Source organism: Hyperolius riggenbachi, chromosome 1 (assembly GCF_040937935.1).
Source record: "Hyperolius riggenbachi isolate aHypRig1 chromosome 1, aHypRig1.pri, whole genome shotgun sequence".
NCBI lineage: Eukaryota > Metazoa > Chordata > Amphibia > Anura > Hyperoliidae > Hyperolius > Hyperolius riggenbachi.
The window spans coordinates 299,490,463-299,515,655 of record NC_090646.1 but is presented as its reverse complement, the minus strand read 5'-3'; the positions used below and the strand labels follow the sequence as shown (position 1 = coordinate 299,515,655).

General features: G+C 45.5%; 1 protein-coding gene across 1 annotated transcript in view; it reads right to left on the bottom strand.

Annotated features, from left to right (window-relative positions):
* The window catches only part of CIST1 (colon, intestine and stomach enriched 1), a 90,762-nt gene that overhangs the window by 10,232 nt on the left and 55,337 nt on the right, over positions 1 to 25,193 (bottom strand). Inside the window, exons 3-5 of the mRNA XM_068233777.1 lie at positions 22,145 to 22,270; positions 10,686 to 10,808; positions 279 to 371 (exon numbers count right to left, since the gene is read on the bottom strand). Coding sequence (XP_068089878.1) covers positions 279 to 371; positions 10,686 to 10,808; positions 22,145 to 22,270 — 342 coding nt within the window. The remainder of the gene's footprint in view (positions 1 to 278; positions 372 to 10,685; positions 10,809 to 22,144; positions 22,271 to 25,193) is intronic.

Sequence of the window (25,193 nt, the reverse complement as noted above, 5' to 3'; positions counted from 1 at the left end):
CTGATATATAACTGACAACAACTGGTATATTTCAGTTCTGACAAAATATTGACAGAACGGGAAAAGATCACTGTAAGAACAAAATGGTGAGCTTCTGAGAGGAACTGACGGTGAGGTTCCATCAGGCATTGGTGAACAGGCCCTTAGAATTGTATGGGCAGTGAGTTGACATGAAGAATTATTCAGCAGCACAACTGACCACTGTCAACAGGGCCTCAAAGTATGTACCTGTGTGTCATTGCAGTTGCATGCAGTACATGATCAGACTGACTACTCACCATTAAAAATACTTGTTCTATTGTCCAGTTGGAGGGTGCTGAAGGAGGACTTGATTGTAGTACTAGAGATATCACCATTAGCATGCGTAATATCTGCAAATATTAATTTATATTGTATGCATACAAGAAGGGCTGGCACCACAGAATAAAAATAAGCTCTTTATTGAAATGTCATTAAAATGACATAATAGTCAAAAAAAATAGGCTTTTGCGGCGACAGCCCGCTGTTTCGATAGCTCTTTCTCAAGCCACTCAGCCTAAATACAATCAAACACACACCTGCTTAGATAGTCACAAGGGATCATATTAACCAATCAGATTAAAAAGGCAATAGCCAATCACAGCACATAGAGGAGGAGAGGACCTGATGGGGAACTAGGTAAAAAAAAAACCAAAAAAAAAAAAAAAAACACACCTGCAAAATAAAAAGCCAATTAGGCATCTCCCACTGTTGCAGGGCAAGAGCATCTGAATAACTGCAACAATTACCAGCAGTGAAGTCAGGAGGGGCTGGGGAAGCACAGAATAATGTACAAGCAGCCAATAGAAAAAAAGGCTCACCATGCACCGATCACGGCGCATCATATGTGCGCCAATCCAGGTGCATCATGTGCGCCGATTCGGGTGCATCCCATGTGGTGCATCAGACATGCATCAATTCAGCCGCATCTGATGCTGACAATTGCGTGCTAAATCGCACCCGCCATGACAACAGGCATAAATATAAACAAAGCCAGATCAAAATATCCAGCAAAAAAAGTACACAGAAGTGACATATGACATATACTGTAAACGCACACACTGGACCCGACCCCCAAAAAACGCCAACCAATCCAGCACGCCCAAAAGCTCCGGAACGCACAAACCAGGGCGCTAAGTAGTCCGCACTTCTGAGACGGTTATTAATCACGCGCAGAATGTCGCACCCTCGCGCCCAAAACACAGCATGCGAAACACCGTGACACCCCACGCACACCGGAGCAACGCCCCGGGCGCACAGGCACGACGCCCGGCGAACCTCCATGCGCGCAAACGCCTGCGCGCATATTAGCATGCGACGCGGCCGTCCTCGCTTCCCAAGTGCCCCTTGACTGGTGCGCCAACACTTAGCACCCCCCAGTGAGACAAGGCCAACGTGCTCTCTAAAAGATCTCCCGTCATGCTAACAGTGATAGACACCTGTGGCTATATACAAAAAGACTAAAAGGAAAAAAGAAAAAAACAGGGGGTATTTACACCACCCACTACAAAAATATAATACATACGTCCCCATAAAGTACTACGTCCTCCAATTGGATATAATTAGCCATACATATATTAGTTCCTACACTGATTTAACATACACCACAGTGATCATCTCCTAGAATAAAAATACAAACATGATTAAACACAAAAACTCAGGTCATAATCCCGGTTTAACCCTCCCCTGCCCATAACATTCAGTTTCTTAATCCACCTTGCCTCACGTTTTAAAAGTTCCCCCTGTCTACTTAGTCATCCTTGCCAATTTATAGGAACACTATCGATCACCTGCACACGTAATTGTGACCGATTATGCCTAGCTTCTGTGAAATGGTTTGAAACTGCCTGGGTGAGATCTTTATTCCTAATTGCTGTTTTGTACCCAGACATTCTCACTTTTAAAGCTTTGGTTGTCACACCGACATAGCCTAAGCCACATGGACATTTAATAAGATAAACCACATAGATAGAGTTGCATGTGTAGCGACCTTTAATTAAAAAGGATGCGTAAACGAATTGCCCTTAGCTATGTGGCTACAAAGATAGCAGCTTAAACACGGGAAAGTGCCAGTTTTATCACTAGGGGGTGGATCTTTGTGGGCATGGTGATGAAATACTTTATCCCGTATGGTGGGAGCTTTTTTAAAAGACAGTAAGGTTGGATACTGAAACTCAGGTATTCTTGGGAACGCTTCTTGCAACAAATGCCAATTCTTGCGAATTACTCCACCGACCAACTCACTACACGTGTTATACGTCGACACAAATGGGATACGAAACTGTTTCCGGTCACGTCGGAAATTACGTCATTTGGGTAAGAGGCTTTGTTCAGGATAGCCTCGTGCCAAACATTACTTTTTTAATATTACCTTTTGTTCCTCCAACACATTATCGTTGGTTACAATTCTTTCTAAGCGCTTGAATTGGCCGGTGGGAATCGCAAGCTTGACAGATGGTGGATGAAAGCTCTTAAAGTGCAGAAGTGAATTTCTATCTGTAGGTTTAACAAAAAGAGTAGTAGTAAGTACACCAGCATAATTAATGACACGGGTGTCAAGGAAAACAGCGTCCTGTTTACTTGCATGTACAGTAAGTCTGATGGCCGAACATTTGAGATGTAATGAAGAAATGAAATCCATTATGGTCGAATGTGGCCCACAGGCAGAAAATGTCATCTATATATCTCCACCAGCACTTTGCGTGCTGGTGGAAAAGTGGATGGGTGTACATATAACTGTCCTCATACTGTCCCATAAAAAGACCTGCATAGGATGGGGCCACATTCAACCCCATCACAGTACCGCGTTGTTGAACATAAAACAAATCCTGAAAAGAAAAATAATTACATCTCAAAATAACATTAAGTAAATTAATCACAAATTTCCTAGGTGCCACAGACATATCTGCATACTGCATAAGATACCACTCGACAGCCTCCACACCCCCATCATGAGGGATGGAGGTGTAGAGGCTCTCAACGTCAAGGGTAACCAATAAGGTATCATCAGAAGTCTCACCCAAAGACTGTAACTTAGTCAGGAACATGTTGGTATCCTTAACCACTTTGAATCCCTTGCTACGCTTATCTACTCCCCACAAAACTTCATCTGAAGCTCAGGGAAGTAGATAAGCGTACTTGTGGTAAACAGTGTGCTGTATGCCTAATAAGCTATCTGATTATGTATATAGGGTATAATTTTAACCGTGACAAGTGAGAGAATAGATTTTGTGTTGTTTGACAACTGAGGGCTAAGTCATGTGATTTTTTTTTTACCGGAAAACTGAATGAAAAGCAATAAAACTAATAAAACTGTTATTTTCATGTACTCTGTACCCCTAAATAAATACTTGTAAAAAAAAAAAGCAAACGTGACAGCATTGAAAAGAGAATACATAGTTACCCTAGGGACTTAGCTTTTAAAATATGTATGCCATGAGAGTGTATTACTGTTAATCATGAAGATAAGGGCTTTTAATTACTGATAGAGTACAATGAGAAAACAAAAAACACAAACCAGAAACTAATATATTATCGCCATACATTGTACTAGGAACTTTATTTAAATGTTGAGATAACCAGGACAAATTAGCAAATACAATGTTTGGGTTTTACCTATGGTAACATTGTTTATTTGAAAACTATAGTGGATGGAAATGGAGAAATAGTGTATTTTTTCTTTTTTTTCTCATTTTTCCCTTTAAAATGCACAGATAATAACATAATTACTAAAAGCAAATATCACCCTCACAAAGCATAATTTGTGGCAAAAAAAAACAAGATATAGATCATTTACATCTGATGAGTAGCAATAAAGTTATTGGTGAATGGATGGGAGGAGCGCTGAAATGTGAAAATTGCTCTGGTTTGTAAGCAAAAAACCCTGTAGTGCTGAAGTGGTTATTATAAGACTTGAGTGAAATATCAATCAGTTGCAACAATCGATCCACAAATTGTGGCACAAAGACTGAACCCACGCTGGCCACAATGGGTCTCCCCGGTGGCCGACGTGGGTTCTTGTGGATTTTCGGTGAGGTGTAAAAGGACGGAGTTCTTGGTGAATCCTGTTGAAGAAAACTGTAAAGTTATCATCAATAACATTATTGCTTTTAGCATCATCAAGAATTTTTTTAATGCACCATCCGTAAAGGATCACCCTCCACCCTAACATATACATCCTGTTGTGCCAGCTGTGACAATATCTCCTGCTCATAATAAGCTGTATCTAGTATGCACCCCCTTTGTCAGCGGGGCGGATAGTGATTTCAGTCCGCTGGCTTAATTGTATCAAAGCAGTATGTTCATCCCTTCGTCAGATTGAAATTTGATCTAAGTTCACCTGCTCTAGCTTCAATCCCATTAACCTCTTCCCTGACTTTCTCAATAAACAAGTCAATGATGGGATGACTTGGTGGTGAAAAGGTACTCCTGTTCCTTAACCACTTGCCGACCGCGCACTCATAACGCGCGTCGGCAAAGTGGCAGCTGCAGGACCAGTGACGCAGTACTGCGTCACCAGCTGCAGGCTGATTAATCAGGAAGCAGCCGCTCGCGCGAGCGGCTGCTTCCTGTCAATTCACGGCGGGGGGCTCCGTGAATAGCCTGCGGGCCGCCGATGGCGGCTCGCAGGCTAAATGTAAACACAAGCGGAAATAATCCGCTTTGTTTACATTGTACGGCGCTGCTGCGCAGCAGCGCCGTAAGGCAGATCGGCGATCCCCGGCCAATCAGCGGCTGGGGATCGCCGCCATGTGACAGGGGACAGCCTGTCACTGGCTGCACAGGACGGATAGCGTCCTGTGCAGCCCCGATCTCCGGGGGGGAGCAGGTAGGAGAGGGAGGGGGGAATTTTGCCGCGGAGGGGGGCTTTGAGGTGCCCCCCCCCCCCCCGCCAGCCACACGCAGGCAGGAGAGATCGGACCCCCCCAGCACATCATCCCCCTAGTGGGGAAAAAAGGGGGGCAATCTGATCTCTCTGCCTGCTACCTGATCTGTGCTGGGGGCTGCAGAGCCCACCCAGCACAGATCACTAAACACAGCGCTGGTCCTTAAGGGGGGGGTAAAGGGTGGGTCATCAAGTGGTTAAACCCGTGTCCTTCAAGTTTAAGACATCGATATTTTCATGTATTCCAGAATAAGTTCCAGGGTTGTTACTAAAGAAAAATTTCAGCTTAATGTTGCAAAAAAACCCGAAAAAGTTCCTGATCCAAAGTGAAGAAATCCGGATTGTTCGTATGACTGAATGAAAGGCCATAATTCAGTACCCTTTCCTCTATCTCTGTGAGTGGGTAACTAGAGATGTTGACCACTAGCGGTACAATATCTGTTCCCTCCGCTGTCTTAGGGTCATCTGTCCTCTTTTGTTGGCTCCGTTTATACCTTCTGCCGCCCCTCCGTCTCCTCCCCCTCTGGTATTCGGAGAGGTGTCCCGGAGGAAGGTAAATAATCACTTGAGGATGCCTCTTGCTCAGAAGTGACAGGCCTCCCACCCTTCTTTCTTGGGTGCATTGGTTTAGGGACTCTCTTGCCTCTCGGTTGGACAGTTGATTTCTGCCATGCATATACAAAACCGGTCGTATAATCGGAAAGATCACGATGGTATTTGGATCTCTTTATATCTTCTCCAACTTTTCTGTAATTCGCCATTTTCTTATTAAGAGTATCTGCGTATGTTTAAAATTCCTCGGCAGTTAATATATGTTTCAAACGGTCTCCACTATTATTAATTTTCTCATCAATGACTGGAAGTTCCTTTTGTATCCTTGCCACTGTGTGGATCATTGCGTCAAATGATGCTTTGTTCCATATGCGCTCCCAACCGGCACAAAAGTCTGTATCACCCAGGAACAGCAAAGGATAAATAGGAGAGCGTACTACACGGGGAATCTTCTTAACATTGCAGTATTCAACAAGAGTCCTTGCATGTAAATCAAGGTCAATACGTCGCTTCCGCAAATTTTCCAGCTCACGTGTAATAGATTTCATATCAGGTTCCTGCAAGAATTTAGCCTCACCATCGAATCCCGCCATAATCCTGCTTGCTTGTTCATCAGTGTAGGAAAGAGTGACTGGAAGTATACCAGTCGTTAAGTCCTGCATGGTGCTTGTCAACTGCAAAAATCGTGGAGTGGAGGAGCACTCAGTAAAAACCAATTAGGCAGTGGGAGATGCCTAATTGGCTTTTTATTTTGCAGGTGTGTTTTTTTTTTATTTCTATTTTACCTAGTTCCTCATCAGGTCCTCTCCTCCTCTATGTGCTGTGATTGGCTATTGCCTTTTAAATCTGATTGGTTAATATGATCACTAGAGATGGCCCAGTCTTGGAGAACTCATGGAGAAGTACATGATCAGTTTGATCAGCTGATAGATTTGTAAGCCTCTGATTTGCTGAGATGACTTCCTGGTTTAACACAGGATCATAACCAGCAAATAAGAGATTACAAATCTATCAGCTGATCAAACTGATCATGTGCTCCATGAGTTCTCCAAGGCTAATGATCCCTTGTGACTATATAAGCAGGTGTGTGTTTGATTGTATTTAGGCTGAGTGGCTTGAGAAAGAGCTATTGAAACAGCGGGCTGTCGCTGTCAAAGCCTATTTTTTTTGACTATTATGTCATTTTAATGACATTTCAATAAAGAGCTTATTTTTATTCTGTGGTGCCAGCCCTTCTTGTATGCATGCTGTATGGGCCTCATTGGTACCGAGACCTTTGGCTTGGGCACGCAGGAATTTCTCCTTTTACTTAGTGCTCCTCCACTTCATGATTTTTGTAATTTATATTTTAGAAAGAATTAAAAAATACACCTCAACACAATGGTGTGGAGCTATTTAGATAGACTGAACCATATAGCTGGAATGTATATAAAGCAATCCTGAAGCACTGCTTGGTAATAGAAACACAGGTAGCAGGAAAAAAGGGTGCTGGCGGCTTGTGGACGATTTGGACACCACCATAGGCTGCTATGCATTTTTCAATAATACAGCGCCCAAAGCAGAAAAAAATATTTTCAACTTAAAGTGGATCCGAGATAAACATCCGCAATAGCGTCCGGTGCCTGTGCAGGATGCTATTGAGGACGGCAACATGATGAAGGATATCCGTGGCCAGACCTGCACAGGCGCAGAAAGCCCGCCGACTCCCTGTCAGGGCCTGTCAGCAAAAACAAAACTAGCTAGCGGCATGGGACCGGAGGCTCCATGAGTGACTGCCAGGGCATGAACGGCTGCAGGGGGCTGGTAGAAGCCCCAGGCAAGTAAAACAGATTTTTTTATTCCTGGCTTACGTGTCCCTTTAATTTGGCAACCATAATAGCAGTAGTGTACACAGCTCTGGGTGTCAGTGGGCTGTGTAGTGTCACACACAGAGTGCATGTGGACAATTAATTGGATCATGATACAGTCATTCACTGAAGGCTTTTTTTTTTTTTTTTTTTTAGATGAAGAGTGGAAAGCATGTCTAATCCTGGAAACCTGAACTGGGTTTAATCAAATATTGTTTTTTATATTGACATGGCCAAAGCTTGTAACCCTCCCCTGAATCCTATCAGATCATTTGAACAGTTGCTGAGAGGTTAAAGAAAACCTGAACTGAACATTAAAAGTCAAAATAAACATACACAAGTCATACATGCCTCCTGTATAGTGTACTCATCAATCTATTTATCCTCTCCTGCATCCTGTTTGTCCACTGTGATCAATGGAATTCTCTGTCCTCCATTTTGAAAATGGCCATTACCCCATAACAACTTCCTGGTCACCCACTTGAGCCATAGGGAAACATGGACACATCAGTTCTCCTGTCAGCTGTAACTGACAGCAACTGATATATAACTGACAGCAACTGATATGTTTCAGTTCTGACAAAATGTTGTCAGAACTGGAAGGGATCACTGTAAGAAGAAAATGGGGAGCTTCTGAGAGGAACTGATGGCAAGGTAACTATGTACTGTTCATTTGAAGTTACCTCATGTGTTTATTTTAAATAACTTTACTCAGTACAGGTTCTCTTTAAGGAATGTAGACACCCACAATGAGAACTTTTTTTTAAAGCAAAGTTGGAAGTATTTTGATTTATTTAAACCATTCCTTTTTTCTGTTACATTTTTTATTTAAATATTTGCAATTAACCTCTTTCCGACCGCGTCACGCCGATGGGCGTGGCCGCGGCGGCAGCCCCAGGACCACCTAACGCCGATTGGCGTAAAGTCCTGGGGCCAGCTAATGCAGGAGATTGCGCACAGGATGCGTGTGCATCTCTTGCTTGGGGGCGGAGCTCCGCCGCGCCTTCAGTCTACAAGCGGCTATTGCCACTCGGGATACTGTTAGACGGCGTGATCGCCGTATATTTCTATGTACAGCGCTGGGGGACAAGAGAGCGATCGGCTCTCATAGGCAGAAGCCTATGACAGCCAATCGCCGTAATTGGCTGGCTGTGGGGAGGGAGGGAGGGAGGGAAGGTATTTAAAGGAACAGTTTAAAAAAAAAAGCCAACAATAATATTTATAGAAAAAAAAATAAACACGGGGGAGCGATCAGACCCCACCAACAGAGAGCTCTGTTGGTGGGGAGAAAAGGGGGGGGGGGATCACTTGTGTGCTGTGTTGTGTGGCCCTGCAGCTTGGCTTTAAAGCTGCAGCGGCCAATTTTACTAAAAATGGCCTGGTCACTAGGGAGGTTTAGCCCTGCAGTCCTCAAGAGGTTAACAAGAAATTATAATTGCTGTCAGCAACTTAGCACAGTATAAACGTACAAGATGAATGTGATCACGATGGTCTATTACATATATTGTGGTATTGCCCTAAATATCATAGATTCTGGGGAGGTGTTCTTGACTTATTAGACAGTATCTTGGAAAAAGCTATCTCACGTACTGTAGTAACTTGCCTTTTAGGTCTACTAAATGGTGTTGATGTTACGGAGCATCTTCACCTTAGAGATGGCCTGGATTTCAGCCCTGCCTCCATCATGTCGGTGTTCCATTCTTATAAGCACAGCCCGGGTTAATTTCATTAATGTATGCTGAAATTTGGTACAACAAACTAGACTGTTCATTTCCAGCAATGGCCAAGTGGGAAGATAAGCTCATTACTGTGCTGCCTCAAGAAGACTGGGATACCATGTTCTTGTGCTTGGCCAAGTATTCTATTAGCTGAATGATTCAGAAGAGGGGCTAAAAAGTCCTTTATGACTGGTATAGCTCTCCCGCCTTGCTTCATGCTAGGGGCTTGGCTCCTTCCGATCAATGTTTCAGGGGCTGCAGACTGCAGTCACACAGCTGACCAGGCCCTGGTGGTCCTGGTCAGTCTTTCAACAGCTGTAGGTGGAATGCTTTCAATTAGTGTCTTCTGTTATGGATGTATTCATCCATCCTGATTCTTGGGTGGCCCTGTTCCATAATCTCTCTCCCACCCTCTCCAAATATCAGAACGTATTCCTCATTCAATTCTGCAATGCAGCTAAGGCTTTCATTGCCAGAGAGTGGAAATATCCATCCCTTCAACTCACATCACTTTCCCACAAGTTGCAAAAAAAATTCCTACTGAAAGAAATTACCTTTTCTTTACATAAAGAGTGTCCATAACTTCACTAAAATATGGTCCCCATGGGTTGACATGGGATGATTGAGCCTTAGGGGTGTTTTCCTATCTGCCTTGTATTGCTGGTTGTCTATTGTTTGGTTGCGAGTGTCATTGTTATTTTTATTGATGGGATTTCTTTTTATGCATATCAAACGTTGCACTGTTATACGTTTATACTATATATGACTGCATGCAATGTACTTTTATATTTGGTTCTTTTCTTCAGATATTGAAATTATTGTATGCAACTTTTGCTTTATTCAATAAACTTATTTGTTAAAAAAAAACAGCATTTGTGCTACATCTTTTCTCCTTGAAATGTAACAATAATTCAAAATATTGAAAATGGTGGAAGGAGTGGTTAACAGGGTGTGCAGTTGATAATTTTCTTTTGTAGGGGTGTGGGCTCAAAAGTAGGCATGGTTAAATAGTATTCTCATTTCATTATAATACCTATAATACTATAAACCACCCCTAATGCTTTGCCCCTTATAGTGGTCCTTGTAGTGTGTGCCCCTTATAGAGGTTCCTGTGCTGTGCTCGTCTTATAGTTGCCTAATGGATTAATGCCCCCCACCTCCTCCTTCTAGATTTTTCCTGGTGATCTAAGAGTCCTCTTTCATCTTCATTTTTTCCAGATGCAGACATTGACAGTCAGAAGCATGTTGGATAAGTATTAGCTTACTTCTCCCCATGCCAGTAATGAACTGTGCTCCCGTCTTGTCCAGCCAAGTGTACCAGGTCCCAACTTGATTTCACCACCTACCAAATATACGCAACCAAAGGAAGCTGACCGCAGTAAAGGTTGAAGGGGAGCGACAATCATTGGTGGAGAGAAGAAATTAAGCTTACATAAGCATTACTTTCTTTTGCCAATTTCGGCAGGGAGGAGAGGGATTGGATACCAGGGGAGGCATTGCTAGTTAGTCCTCTACAAACGCATATTAGCATGCATGCTGTGCTCATTAACTGCAGATGTTATGTAACAGGTGGCACAGAGGATGTAGATTTACTGTAATACTTACATAACTGCTTATTTGTTATTCTGAGAAGGATAAATTACATTGTTATTCAGGAATACTTACTTGTATTTTTGGTAGTATCAGTAAAATTTTGTGTCCCATGTGGATTTGCTGTAGTCACATTACTAGTGTTGCTTTCTGTCTTCTGTGTCACTGTTGTGATGCTACTTGACACAGGACTGGTATCTGCGTAACAATACAAATAATAAGCACAAATTTATTTTTATGTTATAAATCATTTTTTTATTTTACATCTTCCACTTACGAGTAGTTAGCTTCAGATATGAGCCGATAATTTACAATTGCTTACAAAGTATTGCAATTGGTTTACCTACAGTGCATTCATAACTACTATTAAATAGCCTATAGAACAAAAAATTATAGCTACAGATACAGCCAAGGGAATTTCTAGAATGCTGCCTGAGGTAGGAAAAGTAAGTTGCTCTTCACATAAAAAATTATTGATTATGATAACATTTATTCTACAACCAACATTACATCATAAGTAGCATCTGCAATTATTTCTGTTAGGCCCCTTACCAGTGGCGTAGCTAAGGAGCAGTGGGCCCGGATGCAAGTTTTACAATGGGGCCCCCCAAGCACTTTATACATAACAATTGATACGGCGCACCAAAACCTGCCAATGGCAACTACAGTGTCAGAGGTGCAAGAAGGGGATGGGGAACAGCTTGTTAATGATTATCACTATTCAAAGTATCTATAGAAGTGATTATTATGAGCACAGGACCCATAGAGAGCTAATACTGTAATTGAGGCAGGGCCCTTTGGGGCCCCTCTGGCCCAAGGGCCCCGATGCGGTCGCTAGCTCTGCAACCCCTATTGCTACGCCCCTGCCCCTTACCCAAAAGCCACGCTTTCCGCCGTGTTTACTGAACTGCAATGTGACACGATCTGCAGGGACATCAAAAAAGGCATAGACTGCACTGTCTGAAATCTCCATGTGTGCATTGCTATTCACAGTGGAATTGGAATGCATGCGTTGCATTGGCACTTCTGTTTTCAGATGCGATCAGATGGGGAAGGGGCCTTAACCCTTTCCCAACAAAAGAAGTTTTCTGTTTTGGTGGGAAAGTGTATTTACATTAAAGGACAACTGTAGTGGAAGGGATATGGAGCCTGCCATGTTTATTTACTTTTAAGCAATACCAGTTGCCTGGCTGTCTAGCTGATCTTCTGCCTCTAATACTTTTAGATATAGACCAGGGGCGTTTCTAGGGTCCTTGGAGATCGGGGGCACCTGTGGGCAACAGGTGGGTGGGTGGGGGGTGCCGCGGCAAGAAGTGGGTGTGGCCACAAGGTGAGTGGGCGTGGCCATGGGTGGGGCCAAATTTACATGAACTTAGCAGCAGTGTAAGCTACAGATAACGGGCCTGCCCATCGAAATATTGGATGGAGCCCCCTGTTCTTTATTTAGATAATTTACAATCAGTATAGGCATAGATCAAAGATGTATACGCACATACAATTTTGATTGGTCAATCACTGACCACCAATTTTACCACCCCCGTGCAGTAAGTGGGCCAACAGACAATGAATTTTATGAACAGAGCTAAAATTGGCTAATCAAAATTGTATGTGTGTACCAGGCTTTACAGCTAATACTGTACATACTGAAAGTAGCAGGGATCAGCATACAATACAGCTGGTTGTAACACCTTACACTGTACACACTGGAGGTAGATCAGCACACAGTGCAGGCACTAGAGAACAGCGTATACTGTACATACTGTAGGCAGTAGAATTCAGCACACTGCAGCTAGCGTGCCAAAAATATGAGGATCACGTTGTGCGGCGCGCTTATCGCGCCGCACCGAAAAATGGGTGGGCCATGGACCAGAATGTAGGTGTGGTAACGGGTGGAGACAAATTTACATGAACCTAGCAATGGTGGGACATTAGATTAGGACAGTGGTGGCGAACCTTTTGGAGGCCGAGTGCCCAAACCGCAACCCAAAAGTCACTTATCTATCGCAAAGTGGCAACAGCAATTTAAACTAAATACTGTACAAACGTTTTAACTCATACATGAACATTATGGAAAATCCAAGTTGAAAATAAACTGTGAAGATAAACAATTTCATCCATCCTACTCCTGAAAAATATATTCAATTTTTTAGAACCTCCCAGTTTTATTTTCTGTTTTAAAAAGCTAAAAAAGTAATTTTAAGCTATACTGGGGGCAACTATACTGGGGGCAACTATACTAGCTATACTGGGGGCATCTATACTGGGGGCAACTAAACTAGCTATACTGGGGGCAACTATACCAGCTATACTGGGGGCAACTATACTAGCTATACTGGGGGCAGCTATACTGGGGGCAACTATACCAGCTATACTGGGGGCAGCTATATTGGGGGCAGCTATACTGGGGGCAACTAAACTAGCTATACTGGGGGCAGCTATACTGGGGGCAACTAAACTAGCTATACTGGGGGCAGCTCTACTAGCTATACTGGGGGCAGCTCTACTAGCTATACTGGGGGCAGCTCTACTAGCTATACTGGGGGCAGCTCTACTAGCTATACTGGGGGCAACTATACCAGCTATACTGGGGGCAACTATACCAGCTATACTGGGGGCAGCTATACTGGGGGCAACTATACTAGATATACTGGGGGCAGCTATACTAGCTATACTGGGGGCAACTAAACTAGCTATACTGGGGGGCAGCTATACTGGGGGCAGCTCAACTAGCTATACTGGGGGCAGCTCTACTAGCTATACTGGGGGCAACTATACCAGCTATATTGGGGGCAACTATACCAGCTATACTAGGGGCAGCTATACCAGCTATACTGGGGGCAGCTATACCAGCTATACTGGGGGCAACTATACCAGCTATACTGGGGGCAGCTATACCAGCTATACTGGGGGCAGCTATACCAGCTATACTGGGGGCAGCTATACCAGCTATACTGGGGGCAGCTATACCAGCTATACTGGGGGCAGCTATACTAGCTATACTGGGGGCAGCTATACTAGCTATACTGGGGGCAGCTATACTAGCTATACTGGGGGCAGCTATACTAGCTATACTGGGGGCAACTATACTGGGGGCAGCTATACTAGCTATACTGGGGGCAGCTATACTAGCTATACTGGGGGCAGCTATACTAGCTATACTGGGGGCAACTATACCAGCTATACTGGGGCAACTATACTAGCTATACTAGGGGCAACTATACTAGCTATACTGGGGGCAACTATACTAACTTCATTGGGGGCAACTATACTAGCTTCACTGGGGGCAGCTATTCTGGGGGAAACTACTAGCTATACTGGGGCAACTATACTAGCTAATACTTTAAATTACAGTTAGCTCCGCCCTCATCCGGTCATGACCACGCCAATTTTTGCCACGAAGGCACGCCGCAGGTTGTGGTCACTCCCATTTTTTTAGGGGGGGGGGGTGTCTTTTAATACCCAGCACCGGGTGCCAAATGCCCTAGGTACGCCACTGCTCCCCCTCCATTCAGCGGTGACAAGTGCGGGCTCGGCAGTGGGGACGGGGAGACATGCGCAGAATTACTCACCACTTCCACGTTCCAAGCGCCGGCAGCTTCATGTCGTCACAGATCTCCGCCTTCAATGAAGGCGGAGATCTGTGACGACATGACGCTGCCGGCGCTTGGAACGCGGAAGTGGTGAGTAATTCTCTGCACGTCTCCCCGCCGCCGAGCCCGCACTTGCCACCGCTGAATGGAGGGGGAGAGAGGCAGAAGGAGGGGTCCCAGGTGAGGGAGGGGGGGATATTTCCCCCCTCCCCACCGCTGCCCCCACTGCCCCTCCTTCTAGCGCTGCTTCCCCCTCCTGCTCTGTGCTGTGGGGGGTCGTGGCGACCCCCCCCCCCTGGGTGTCTGTCACCCGGTGCGCCCCGCCCCCCTGCGCACTACAGTAGGAACGCCACTGAGGGGGAGAGAGGCAGAAGGAGGAGTCCCAGGTGAGGGAGGGGGGAATATTTCTCCCCTCCCCACCGCTGCCCCACTGCCCCTCCTTCTAGCGCTGCTTCCCCCCTCCAGGGACATCTATACTGGGGGCAACTATACCAGCTATACTGGGGGCAGCTATACTGGGGGCAACTATACTGGGGGCAACTATACTAGCTATACTGGGGGCATCTATACTGGGGGCAACTAAACTAGCTATACTGGGGGCAACTATACCAGCTATACTGGGGGCAACTATACTAGCTATACTGGGGGCAGCTATACTGGGGGCAACTATACCAGCTATACTGGGGGCAGCTATATTGGGGGCAGCTATACTGGGGGCAACTAAACTAGCTATACTGGGGGCAGCTATACTGGGGGCAACTAAACTAGCTATACTGGGGGCAGCTCTACTAGCTATACTGGGGGCAGCTCTACTAGCTATACTGGGGGCAGCTCTACTAGCTATACTGGGGGCAGCTCTACTAGCTATACTGGGGGCAACTATACCAGCTATACTGGGGGCAACTATACCAGCTATACTGGGGGCAGCTATACTGGGGGCAACTATACTAGATATACTGGGGGCAGCTATACTAGCTATACTGGGGGCAGCTATACCAGCTATACTGGGGGCAGCTATACCAGCTATACTGGGGGCAGCTATACCAGCTATACTGGGGTCAGCTATACCAGCTATACTGGGGGCAGCTATACCAGCTATACTGGGGGCAGCTATACCAGCTATACTGGGGGCAGCTATACCAGCTATACTGGGGGCAGCTATACTAGCTATACTGGGGGCAGCTATACTAGCTATACTGGGGGCAGCTATACTAGCTATACTGGGGGCAACTATACTGGGGGCAGCTATACTAGCTATACTGGGGGCAGCTATACTAGCTATACTGGGGGCAGCTATACTAGCTATACTGGAGGCAACTATACCAGCTATACTGGGGCAACTATACTAGCTATACTAGGGGCAACTATACTAGCTATACTGGGGGCAACTATACTAACTTCATTGGGGGCAACTATACTAGCTTCACTGGGGGCAGCTATTCTGGGGGAAACTACTAGCTATACTGGGGCAACTATACTAGCTAATACTTTAAATTACAGTTAGCTCCGCCCTCATCCGGTCATGACCACGCCAATTTTTGCCACGAAGGCACGCCGCAGGTTGTGGTCACTCCCATTTTTTTAGGGGGGGGGGGTGTCTTTTAATACCCAGCACCGGGTGCCAAATGCCCTAGGTACGCCACTGCTCCCCCTCCATTCAGCGGTGACAAGTGCGGGCTCGGCGGCGGGGACGGGGAGACATGCGCAGAATTACTCACCACTTCCACGTTCCAAGCGCCGGCAGGCGGAGATCTGTGACGACATGACGCTGCCGGCGCTTGGAACGCAGAAGTGGTGAGTAATTCTCTGCACGTCTCCCCGCCGCCGAGCCCGCACTTGCCACCGCTGAATGGAGGGGGAGAGAGGCAGAAGGAGGGGTCCCAGGTGAGGGAGGGGGGGGATATTTCCCCCCTCCCCACCGCTGCCCCCACTGCCCCTCCTTCTAGCGCTGCTTCCCCCTCCTGCTCTGTGCTGTGGGGGGTCGTGGCGACCCCCCCCCCCCCCCTGGGTGTCTGTCACCCGGTGCGCCCCGCCCCCCTGCGCTCTACAGTAGGAACGCCACTGAGGGGGAGAGAGGCAAAAGGAGGAGTCCCAGGTGAGGGAGGGGGGAATATTTCCCCCCTCCCCACCGCTGCCCCACTGCCCCTCCTTCTAGCGCTGCTTCCCCCCTCCAGGGACATCTATACTGGGGGCAACTATACCAGCTATACTGGGGGCAGCTATACTGGGGGCAACTATACTGGGGGCAACTATACTAGCTATACTGGGGGCATCTATACTGGGGGCAACTAAACTAGCTATACTGGGGGCAACTATACCAGCTATACTGGGGGCAACTATACTAGCTATACTGGGGGCAGCTATACTGGGGGCAACTATACCAGCTATACTGGGGGCAGCTATATTGGGGGCAGCTATACTGGGGGCAACTAAACTAGCTATACTGGGGGCAGCTATACTGGGGGCAACTAAACTAGCTATACTGGGGGCAGCTCTACTAGCTATACTGGGGGCAGCTCTACTAGCTATACTGGGGGCAACTATACCAGCTATACTGGGGGCAACTATACCAGTTATACTGGGGGCAGCTATACTGGGGGCAGCTATACTAGCTATACTGGGGGCAGCTACACTAGCTATACTGGGGGCAACTAAACTAGCTATACTGGGGGGCAATGTAAGACTAAGGAAGCAGGAGGAAATAAATTATATATAAAAGTACAAATTTTATTAATGACCAAAATACAAACACATATATATGTAAATCTATTTAAAATTGACCAGAACACACAGGTGGGCCACCATGTCTAGGCCAGATGGAAAAATGTAGGGGATCCCCTAAAAAAATATTGATAGTGCGCAATCCATCAAATATCTTAATGCAAAAAAGGGGGAAGCGACTCCTAGCAGGTAACATTGAAACAAAGGTAACATTGAAACAAAAGACCTTTTGTTTCAATGTTACCTGCTAGGAGTCGCTTCCCCCTTTTTTGCATTAAGATATTTGATGGATTGCGCACTATCAATATTTTTTTAGGGGATCTGGCCTAGACATGGTGGCCCACCTGTGTGTTCTGGTCAATTTTAAATAGATTTACATATATATGTGTTTGTATTTTGGTCATTAATAAAATTTGTACTTTTATATATAATTTATTTCCTCCTGCTTCCTTAGTCTTACATTGATCATATTGAGAAGTCTCAGACTTGTGGAGGATTATCTGTGATAGGAATTTTTAGGACCCATTTGTCTAAATTATACTGGGGGGCAGCTATACTGGGGGCAGCTCTACTAGCTATACTGGGGGCAGCTATACTAGCTATACTGGGGGCAACTATACCAGCTATACTGGGGACAACTATACCAGCTATACTGGGGGCAACTATACCAGCTATACTGGGGGCAACTATACCAGCTATACTGGGGGCAGCTATACCAGCTATACTGGGGGCAGCTATACCAGCTATACTGGGGGCAGCTATACTAGCTATACTGGGGGCAGCTATACTAGCTATACTGGGGGCAGCTATACTAGCTATACTGGGGGCAACTATACTGGGGGCAGCTATACTAGCTATACTGGGGGCAGCTATACTAGCTATACTGGGGCAACTATACCAGCTACACTGGGGGCAACTATACCAGCTATACTGGGGCAACTATACTAGCTATACTGGGGGCAACTAAACTAGCTATACTGGGGGTAACTATACTAACTTCATTGGGGGCAACTATACTAGCTTCACTGGGGGCAGCTATTCTGGGGGAAACTTCTAGTTATACTGGGGCAACTATACTCGCTAATACTTTAAATTACAGTTAGCTCTGCCCTCATCCGGTCATGACCACGCCAATTTTTGCCACGAAGCACGCCGCAGGTTGTGGTCACGCCAATTTTTTTTAGGGGGAGGGGTGTCTTTTAATACCCAGCACCGGGTGCCAAATGCCCTAGGTACGCCACTGTAGCTGCCCCCATTATAGCTGGTATAGTTGCCCCCAGTATAGATGTCCCTGGAGGGGGGAAGCAGCGCTAGAAGGAGGGGCAGTGGGGCAGCGGTGGGGAGGGGGAAAATATCCCCCCCTCCCTCACCTGGGACCCCTCCTTCTGCCTCTCTCCCCCTCCATTCAGCGGTGGCAAGTGCGGGCTTGGTGCGAGACTATGAGTGACAGGGACCCCCGATAGATAGTGAGTGACAGGCACCCCCAATAGCTACTGAGTGACAGGGACCCCCGTTAGCTAATGAGTGACAGGGACCCCAGTTAGTGAGTGACAGGGACCCCCATTAACTAGTGAGTGACAGGGACCCCCGATAGTGAGTGACAGGGACCCCAGATAGTGAGTGACAGGGACCCCTGATAGTGAGTGATAGGGACCCCCGATAGATAATGACAGGGACCCTAGTTAGCTAGTGAGTGACAGGGACCCCCGTTAGCTAGTAAGTGACAGGGACCCCCGATAGATAGTGAGTGACAGGGACCCCCTTTAGGTAGTGAGTGACAGGTGCGCCCCCTCCCTTACCTCGCAGCCAGCAAACCTCGACCCGACCAGATAGAGCGGGTGCCGGACGCACCACGCTGTATATGCGGAAGTGATGTCACTTCCGCATATCAGCGGTGTACGCTAGATCCTAGCGCCCGCTGTATCTGGTCGCCCGCTGATCGAGGTATGAAGCTCTGGCCGCGGAGACAGCCGGGGGGGGGGGGGAGGCAGCGGCGGCCAGGAGGGGACAGCGGCGGCCAGGAGGGGACAGCGGGCAGTGCCAGGCACCCCTGGGGAAGAGATCTGTGGCACCCCAGGACAGATTGGGGGCATGTGCCCCCCAAAATAGGGCTAGCGACACCCCTGTATAGACCCTGAACAAGCATGCAGCAGATCAGGTGTTTCTGAAATTATTGTCAGATCTGACAAGATTAGCTGCATGCCTGTTTCTGGTGTGATTCAGATACTACTGCAGCCACATAGATCAGCAGGGCTGCCAGGCAACTGTTATTGTTTAAAAGGAAAGAACTATGTCAGCCACCATATTCTTCTCACTTCAGTTGTCCTTTAAGAGATTGTGGGATCTCTATGTACATCAAAAATTAGTTTATTAGCATTCTGATGCCTGGCTTTACTGTAGCTATTTTGCACACTTCAGACAGAAAGTGTTTACAATGAAAAACACTCTACTGTATATACAGCATTCTATGAGGAGGAAAGAGGAATGCATGGAGATCCAACCTTGTGGCTCCCCAAGGTAACTCAACTTCTTCTGAAGAAACATTTAAGAAAAACTTTATTTAACTTTCTGTTTTTTTTTTAAAGCAATTCCTTAAAAAAACATTCATACATATTTGAGTCCACAGAAAGATGGCAGTGGCTTCCCGGGGATGAATCTGAATTGTTGGCCGACAGTCAGCTGAGAGCGAAAAAAAAGCAGCAGTGCCAGTGTTTTTTTTTTACCACTGCAGGAAAGTACACATTGCTCCCACTGCAATGCCATTGTGCATTTGGAAGCTTTATGTGTGTTTTCGCATGGAAAACGCATGCAATTTTTGACAAGTGTGACCCCTGCCTGCCAGAGTTGATAAAACTTTAAAGAAACGCAACGACAAAAAGCTCCCCTGGGGGGTACTCACCTTGGTAGGGGGAAACCTCCGGATCCTATTGAGGCTTCCCCCGTCCTCCTGTATCCCACGGCTGTCTCGCTCTGGCCCTCCGAACAGCGGGGATGTAAATATTTATCTTCCCGGCTCCAGCGCAGGCACAGTATCGGCTCTCCACTCGGAGATAGGCGGAAATAGCTGATCGATATTGGCCCACTCTACTCCGCAGGCGCAAGTCTCCTGCGCTTGCATAGTAGAGCGGACCTGACGGAGATCGACTATTTTCGCCTATCTCCGTGCTGAGATCCAGGGAAGGTAAATATAGCAAGCCTTGTCAGGCTTGTCGAGCATGGATTGCAGGAGATTTTGGGGGAGACAGCGCTGGATTAAATCTCAAGATAGCAATCGGAGAGGATAGATTTCAGGTGCTGTTTCCTGTGCTGTACAATATCTAGATAGTGGTATAGATGCAGGGACAATGCCCTTATGAACGCCCCCATGTACGAACAACATGCCGATACAAGAGGCCTGCCGACCCGTCATTTCTCACCTAATTAATTGGTGGGAGCAGTCAGGGTGAGGAAAGGTCGCTTATTGCTGCAAGCTCCCAGAGCAGGTGAGAGAAGTGCTGCTGCTTCCACTGCACATACTCTGCACTGCACTGAGCTAGGGGAGCGCAGGAGGCACAAGGTGACAAAAGAAGCACCAAGTAGGACAGTAGTGAGAGGGATATCTGAGGGAGTCTGTCATATTTATTTCCTTTTGAACAATGCCAGTTGCTTGGCTTTCCTGTTGATACTCTACCTATAATACTTTTAGGCTAAGTTCACAATGGTCGTTGCATTTCCTATAACAGCAACAAAACGGGAAAGCGGGTGTGCAGTTAAACATTTTATTAGGTAGGGGGTGTAGGCTCAATAGTGGGCATGGTTACATAGTATTCTCAATTCCATTAGTTTCTGCATCTCCACTATCTTGGTGCCCTATTGCATGCCCTATTGCATTTCCTTATTTCATGTCTCCCTTTTACCTGTACCCCTGGCAGCATAATTAATTCTGGATTTTAGGGTGTAAAAGCGGTGGAAGTTTTTTGCATCAGACACTAAAACCATGGAAAAATCATGCTGCTAGAGAGTTCTGCAGCAGCCCAACACTTACCTCCCAGGGATCCAGTGTTGCACTTCTCCCTCCATCCTTCGGGTGGCGCTGTAATTATGTAGTGAGATTGCTGACGACAAACGGCGGTCTCACCAGAGGGAAGCAGAGCCTTTCCAAGGACAGAAAGGAGAATGACTGCTGGCGTCTGGATCCCAGGGGAGGTGAATTGAAATGCCCGCTGTTCATAAGGCTCTGTATAAACCTCCCAGCAGCTACCACGAGTAAGGATGGGGGTTACTTCTCTGAGCTACATTTTTCTACCCCGCGTGTACCAGGTCCTAACTTGATAATATCAATAGGGATCCAATCGACGCAACCTTAAGAAGCTGGTTGCAGTGTGGGTCACAGAAGAGCCACGATCATTACGGTAGAGGCGAACTGATGCTTACATCAGCATTGCTTCCTATTGCCAATATCTGCAGGGAGGAGTGGAATTAGATACCAGGGAAGGTATTCCTGGGCTAGTTAGTCCTTTAAAAGATCCTTGTTCTAGATTAGCACAAATGCATGCTAGCACGCATGCTATGCTCATTAAAGTGGACCTGAACTCTTGCACAGGACAGAAGAAAAACAGAGAGAAATGCACCCTGTATGTATTTGGAGAGTTTAGCCTGTCTAATTCCCCCTCATTTGTGTATAATCACAAGTTGTAATCTGATCTCTCCCTATGTCACATGACTGCCTATGGCAGAGATGGCAGATACGCCCATTTGAAAGCACTGGATGTGCTAACAATATGGGCTTGATTCACTAAGACAAATAGCACGCCTTATCAAAGTTAACACACCTTATCAGAGTAGCATAGCAAACTTATGGCTGCTAATTGGCAATGACGAGAGTTCCACTCGTCCTGCCCTGAGCCCCTGCGGGTTCTTTGATAAGGCATGCTAACTTTGATAAGGCATGCTATTTGTCTTAGTGAATCAAGCCCAATGTCTGCTTCCATGAATCAGGAAGTAGAAACAGTACATAATTATTTTAAGCTTTAGCTGTAACAAAGAAATGTTTTTTGTTTAAAGGTTATTATGCTGTTGTGTATATTTTAGAGCAGAGAGGACTTATGAGTTCAGATACACTTTAACCCCAGATGGTAGATAACTGGTGGTACAGTAGATTTACTGTAGTATAGACTCAACTGGTTATTTGATGCTTATTTGTTATTCAGAGATGATAAATTACATAGATGCAGTGATACTCACTTGTATTTTTGGTAGTTCCAGTATCATTTTGTGTCCCATGTGGATTTGTTGTAGTCGCATTACTTGTGTTGCTTTCTGTTTTCTGTGTCACTGTTGTGAGGCTACTTGACACAAAACTGGTGGTAACTGCGTAACAATAACAGTAATAAGCAAATATTTATTTCCAGACAGAAACACATAAGCAAAACTTTGATTTTTAATTAAGTGAAGCTTGGTTCACACAATAAATCTGTACATTTCCAGTCCAGTCCTGTCCTGTCAGTTTTGCATCCATTTTCAATGTGTTTTACCTGAATCGACCGGAATTGTACACCTTTTATGTGTGAACACATCCACAGAAACCCATACATGATGGCAACTATCAAAAACTGACAGGACTGGACACCTTTATATGTGTGAACCCAGCCTTATTCCTAAGCATTTATACATATAATATCTCTACATACCATTCTCAATGACAATATCAATATTACAGTTCATTTCATAGTGTGAGGTTAAAGGGTACCTAAAGTGAAATTTGACATGGCATGAGATAAACATGTACAGTCCCAGTCTTTGTGTTAGTGCACACGGAAATCACAATAGAAATTGGTAGCGCTTAGTGATTGCGATTTTGTGAAACGACTTTCAGAAAGATTTTTCAATGAATGAGCGTTTTTGCTCATTCATTTAAGCTGAACCGCTCCAGAAAATGCAGCGCGTATGCCATTTTGAAAAAATCACAATGTTGCTGTGGGAACCCCCTCATAGGGTAACATTAGCCAAGCGCTGGCAATTTAAAAAAGAGCTCAGAAGCGCTCTTGGGGCTTGATTCACTAAACTATGATAAATGATATCACAGTCACAGTAGTATTTTGCATATGTAACGTTTTCCGCATGCAATCGCGAATTTTCACTCGCAAATGCAAATTTTCGTGTGAAGATTGCCGCGTTTGCTTGTGAAAATTTGCGTTTCCGCAAGACAAACATTACAAAACGCTAGCTCGACCGTGATATCCGTTATCAGGGTTTAGTGAATCAAGCCCATGGTGTGCACCAGCCCCTACTTAGACTTAGGCTGTGTAATTCCACCCCCCCCCCCCCCCCACACACACACACACACACACACACTCAGGCCTAGTGCACACCAGAGCGGTTCTGCTGCGGTTTGCGATCCGCTTGCGGGTGCGGATCCGCTAGGGTAATGTATTTCAATGGGCTGGTGCACACCAGAGCGGGAGGCGTTTTGCAGAAACGCATACTTCCGGGCTGCTGCAGATTTTGGATTGCGGATGCGTTTCTGCCTCAATGTTAAGTATAGGAAAAACGCAAACTGCTCTGAAAAACGGCACTTCAGAGCGGTTTGCCAGGCGGTTTTTGTTACAGAAGCTGTTCAGTAACAGCTTTACTGTAACAATATATGAAATCTACTACACCAAAAACGCTTCCCAAAACCGCAAAATGCTAGCTGAAACGCTACAGAAAAAGAAGAAAAAGCGTTTCAAAATCTGCTAGCATTTTGCGGATCTGCTAGCGGTTTTTGGTGTGCACCAGGCCCAAGAGTTCAGAATCCAAGGCTCTAAATGAGCATTTCGGATTACAGCTGAACTGCAGACTAACTCTCAGTGGCAATTTGTAAGTACGGTGGAACCTTGGTTTGCGAGCATAATTTATTTCGGAAGCATGCTTGTAATCCAAAGCACTCTTATATCAAAGTGAATTTCCCCATTGATGGAGGCCCAGTTGATTCGCTCCACAATCCAAAAACAGTTATAGTAAAATAGTATAAAATAAAAGTACTGTAAGAACTGGAGGCGCCCATTTCTAATGTTGTTAAGTGTACAGAGATCTCCAAAAGGCAGTATCCAACAATAACTTATGTGGTGTCCTACCTTTTAGGGTTCCTGTTCTAGATATATAAATCAGGATTCAGATAAAAAGTTCAAAAATATTTATTCGTGCACTCGACAACGCGTTTCACGGTAAAAAACTCTTCCTCAGGTCAGTAACGTGCCTAACACCAGGGTAGTCCTGTTTCCGGGCGCCATTTGACAAACTTAACAACATTAGAAACGGGCGCCTCCAGTTCTTACAGTACTTAGCATTTACCCCTTAGTTTTAGGGGGAGTGGGGATTGGTTTAAAAGGGTTTTTCCAGTGAACCACAGAATCCCTTTTTTTTTGGAGCAGCGACCAGCATCATACCATACAAGGCCGAGTGGGGACGGTACTTTCCCACAAGCGCTGACGAGTGGTTGCTTCACCCAGCAACCCTTGTTTGTGAGTATACTTCTTGCCTTTTATATACTGTCCTGGTGACCTAACGATATTACGCTAGATTGGGCTCCCGGCTCTCCCTTTGCTTTTTTCTCCACGATTTAACAATAAAATAAAAGTGTAAACAATAATTTCACTATAACAGAATCATTGGCCTCAATTCACTAAGATCATGCTGGAGATAATAAGGCAAGAGAAAACTTGCCACCACACAGTGGGCTTGATTCACAAAAGAGTGCTAACTGTTAGCACGGGCGTTTTCGTGCAAATTTTCGCATTGCGCGTGATCGCGAATTTTCATGCGAAACGATAACGTTTCCGTGCGCAAACGCAAATTTTCCTGAAAAATTCGCGATCGCGCTCAATGCGAAAATTCGCACAAAAACGCCCGTGCTAACATTTAGCACTCTTTTGTGAATCAAGCCCCGTGAGAGAGTTATCTTATTTCTTCATTCCTTAAAGAGACACTGAAGCGAAAAAAAAAATGATGATATTATGATTTGTATGTGTAGTACAGCTAAGAAAAAAAACATTAAGATCAGATACATCAGTCTAATTGTTTCCAGTACAGGAAGAGTTGAGAGACTCCAGTTGTTATCTCTATGCAAAAAAGCCATTAAGCTCTCCGACTAACTTAGTCCTGGAGAGGGCTGTTATCTGACTTTTATTATCTCAACTGTAATTGAACTGTTTACTTTTCCTCTGCCAGAGGAGAGTTCATTACTTCACAGACTGCTCTGAAAGACTCATTTTGAATGCTGAGTGTTGTGTAATCTGCACATATTATAGAGTGA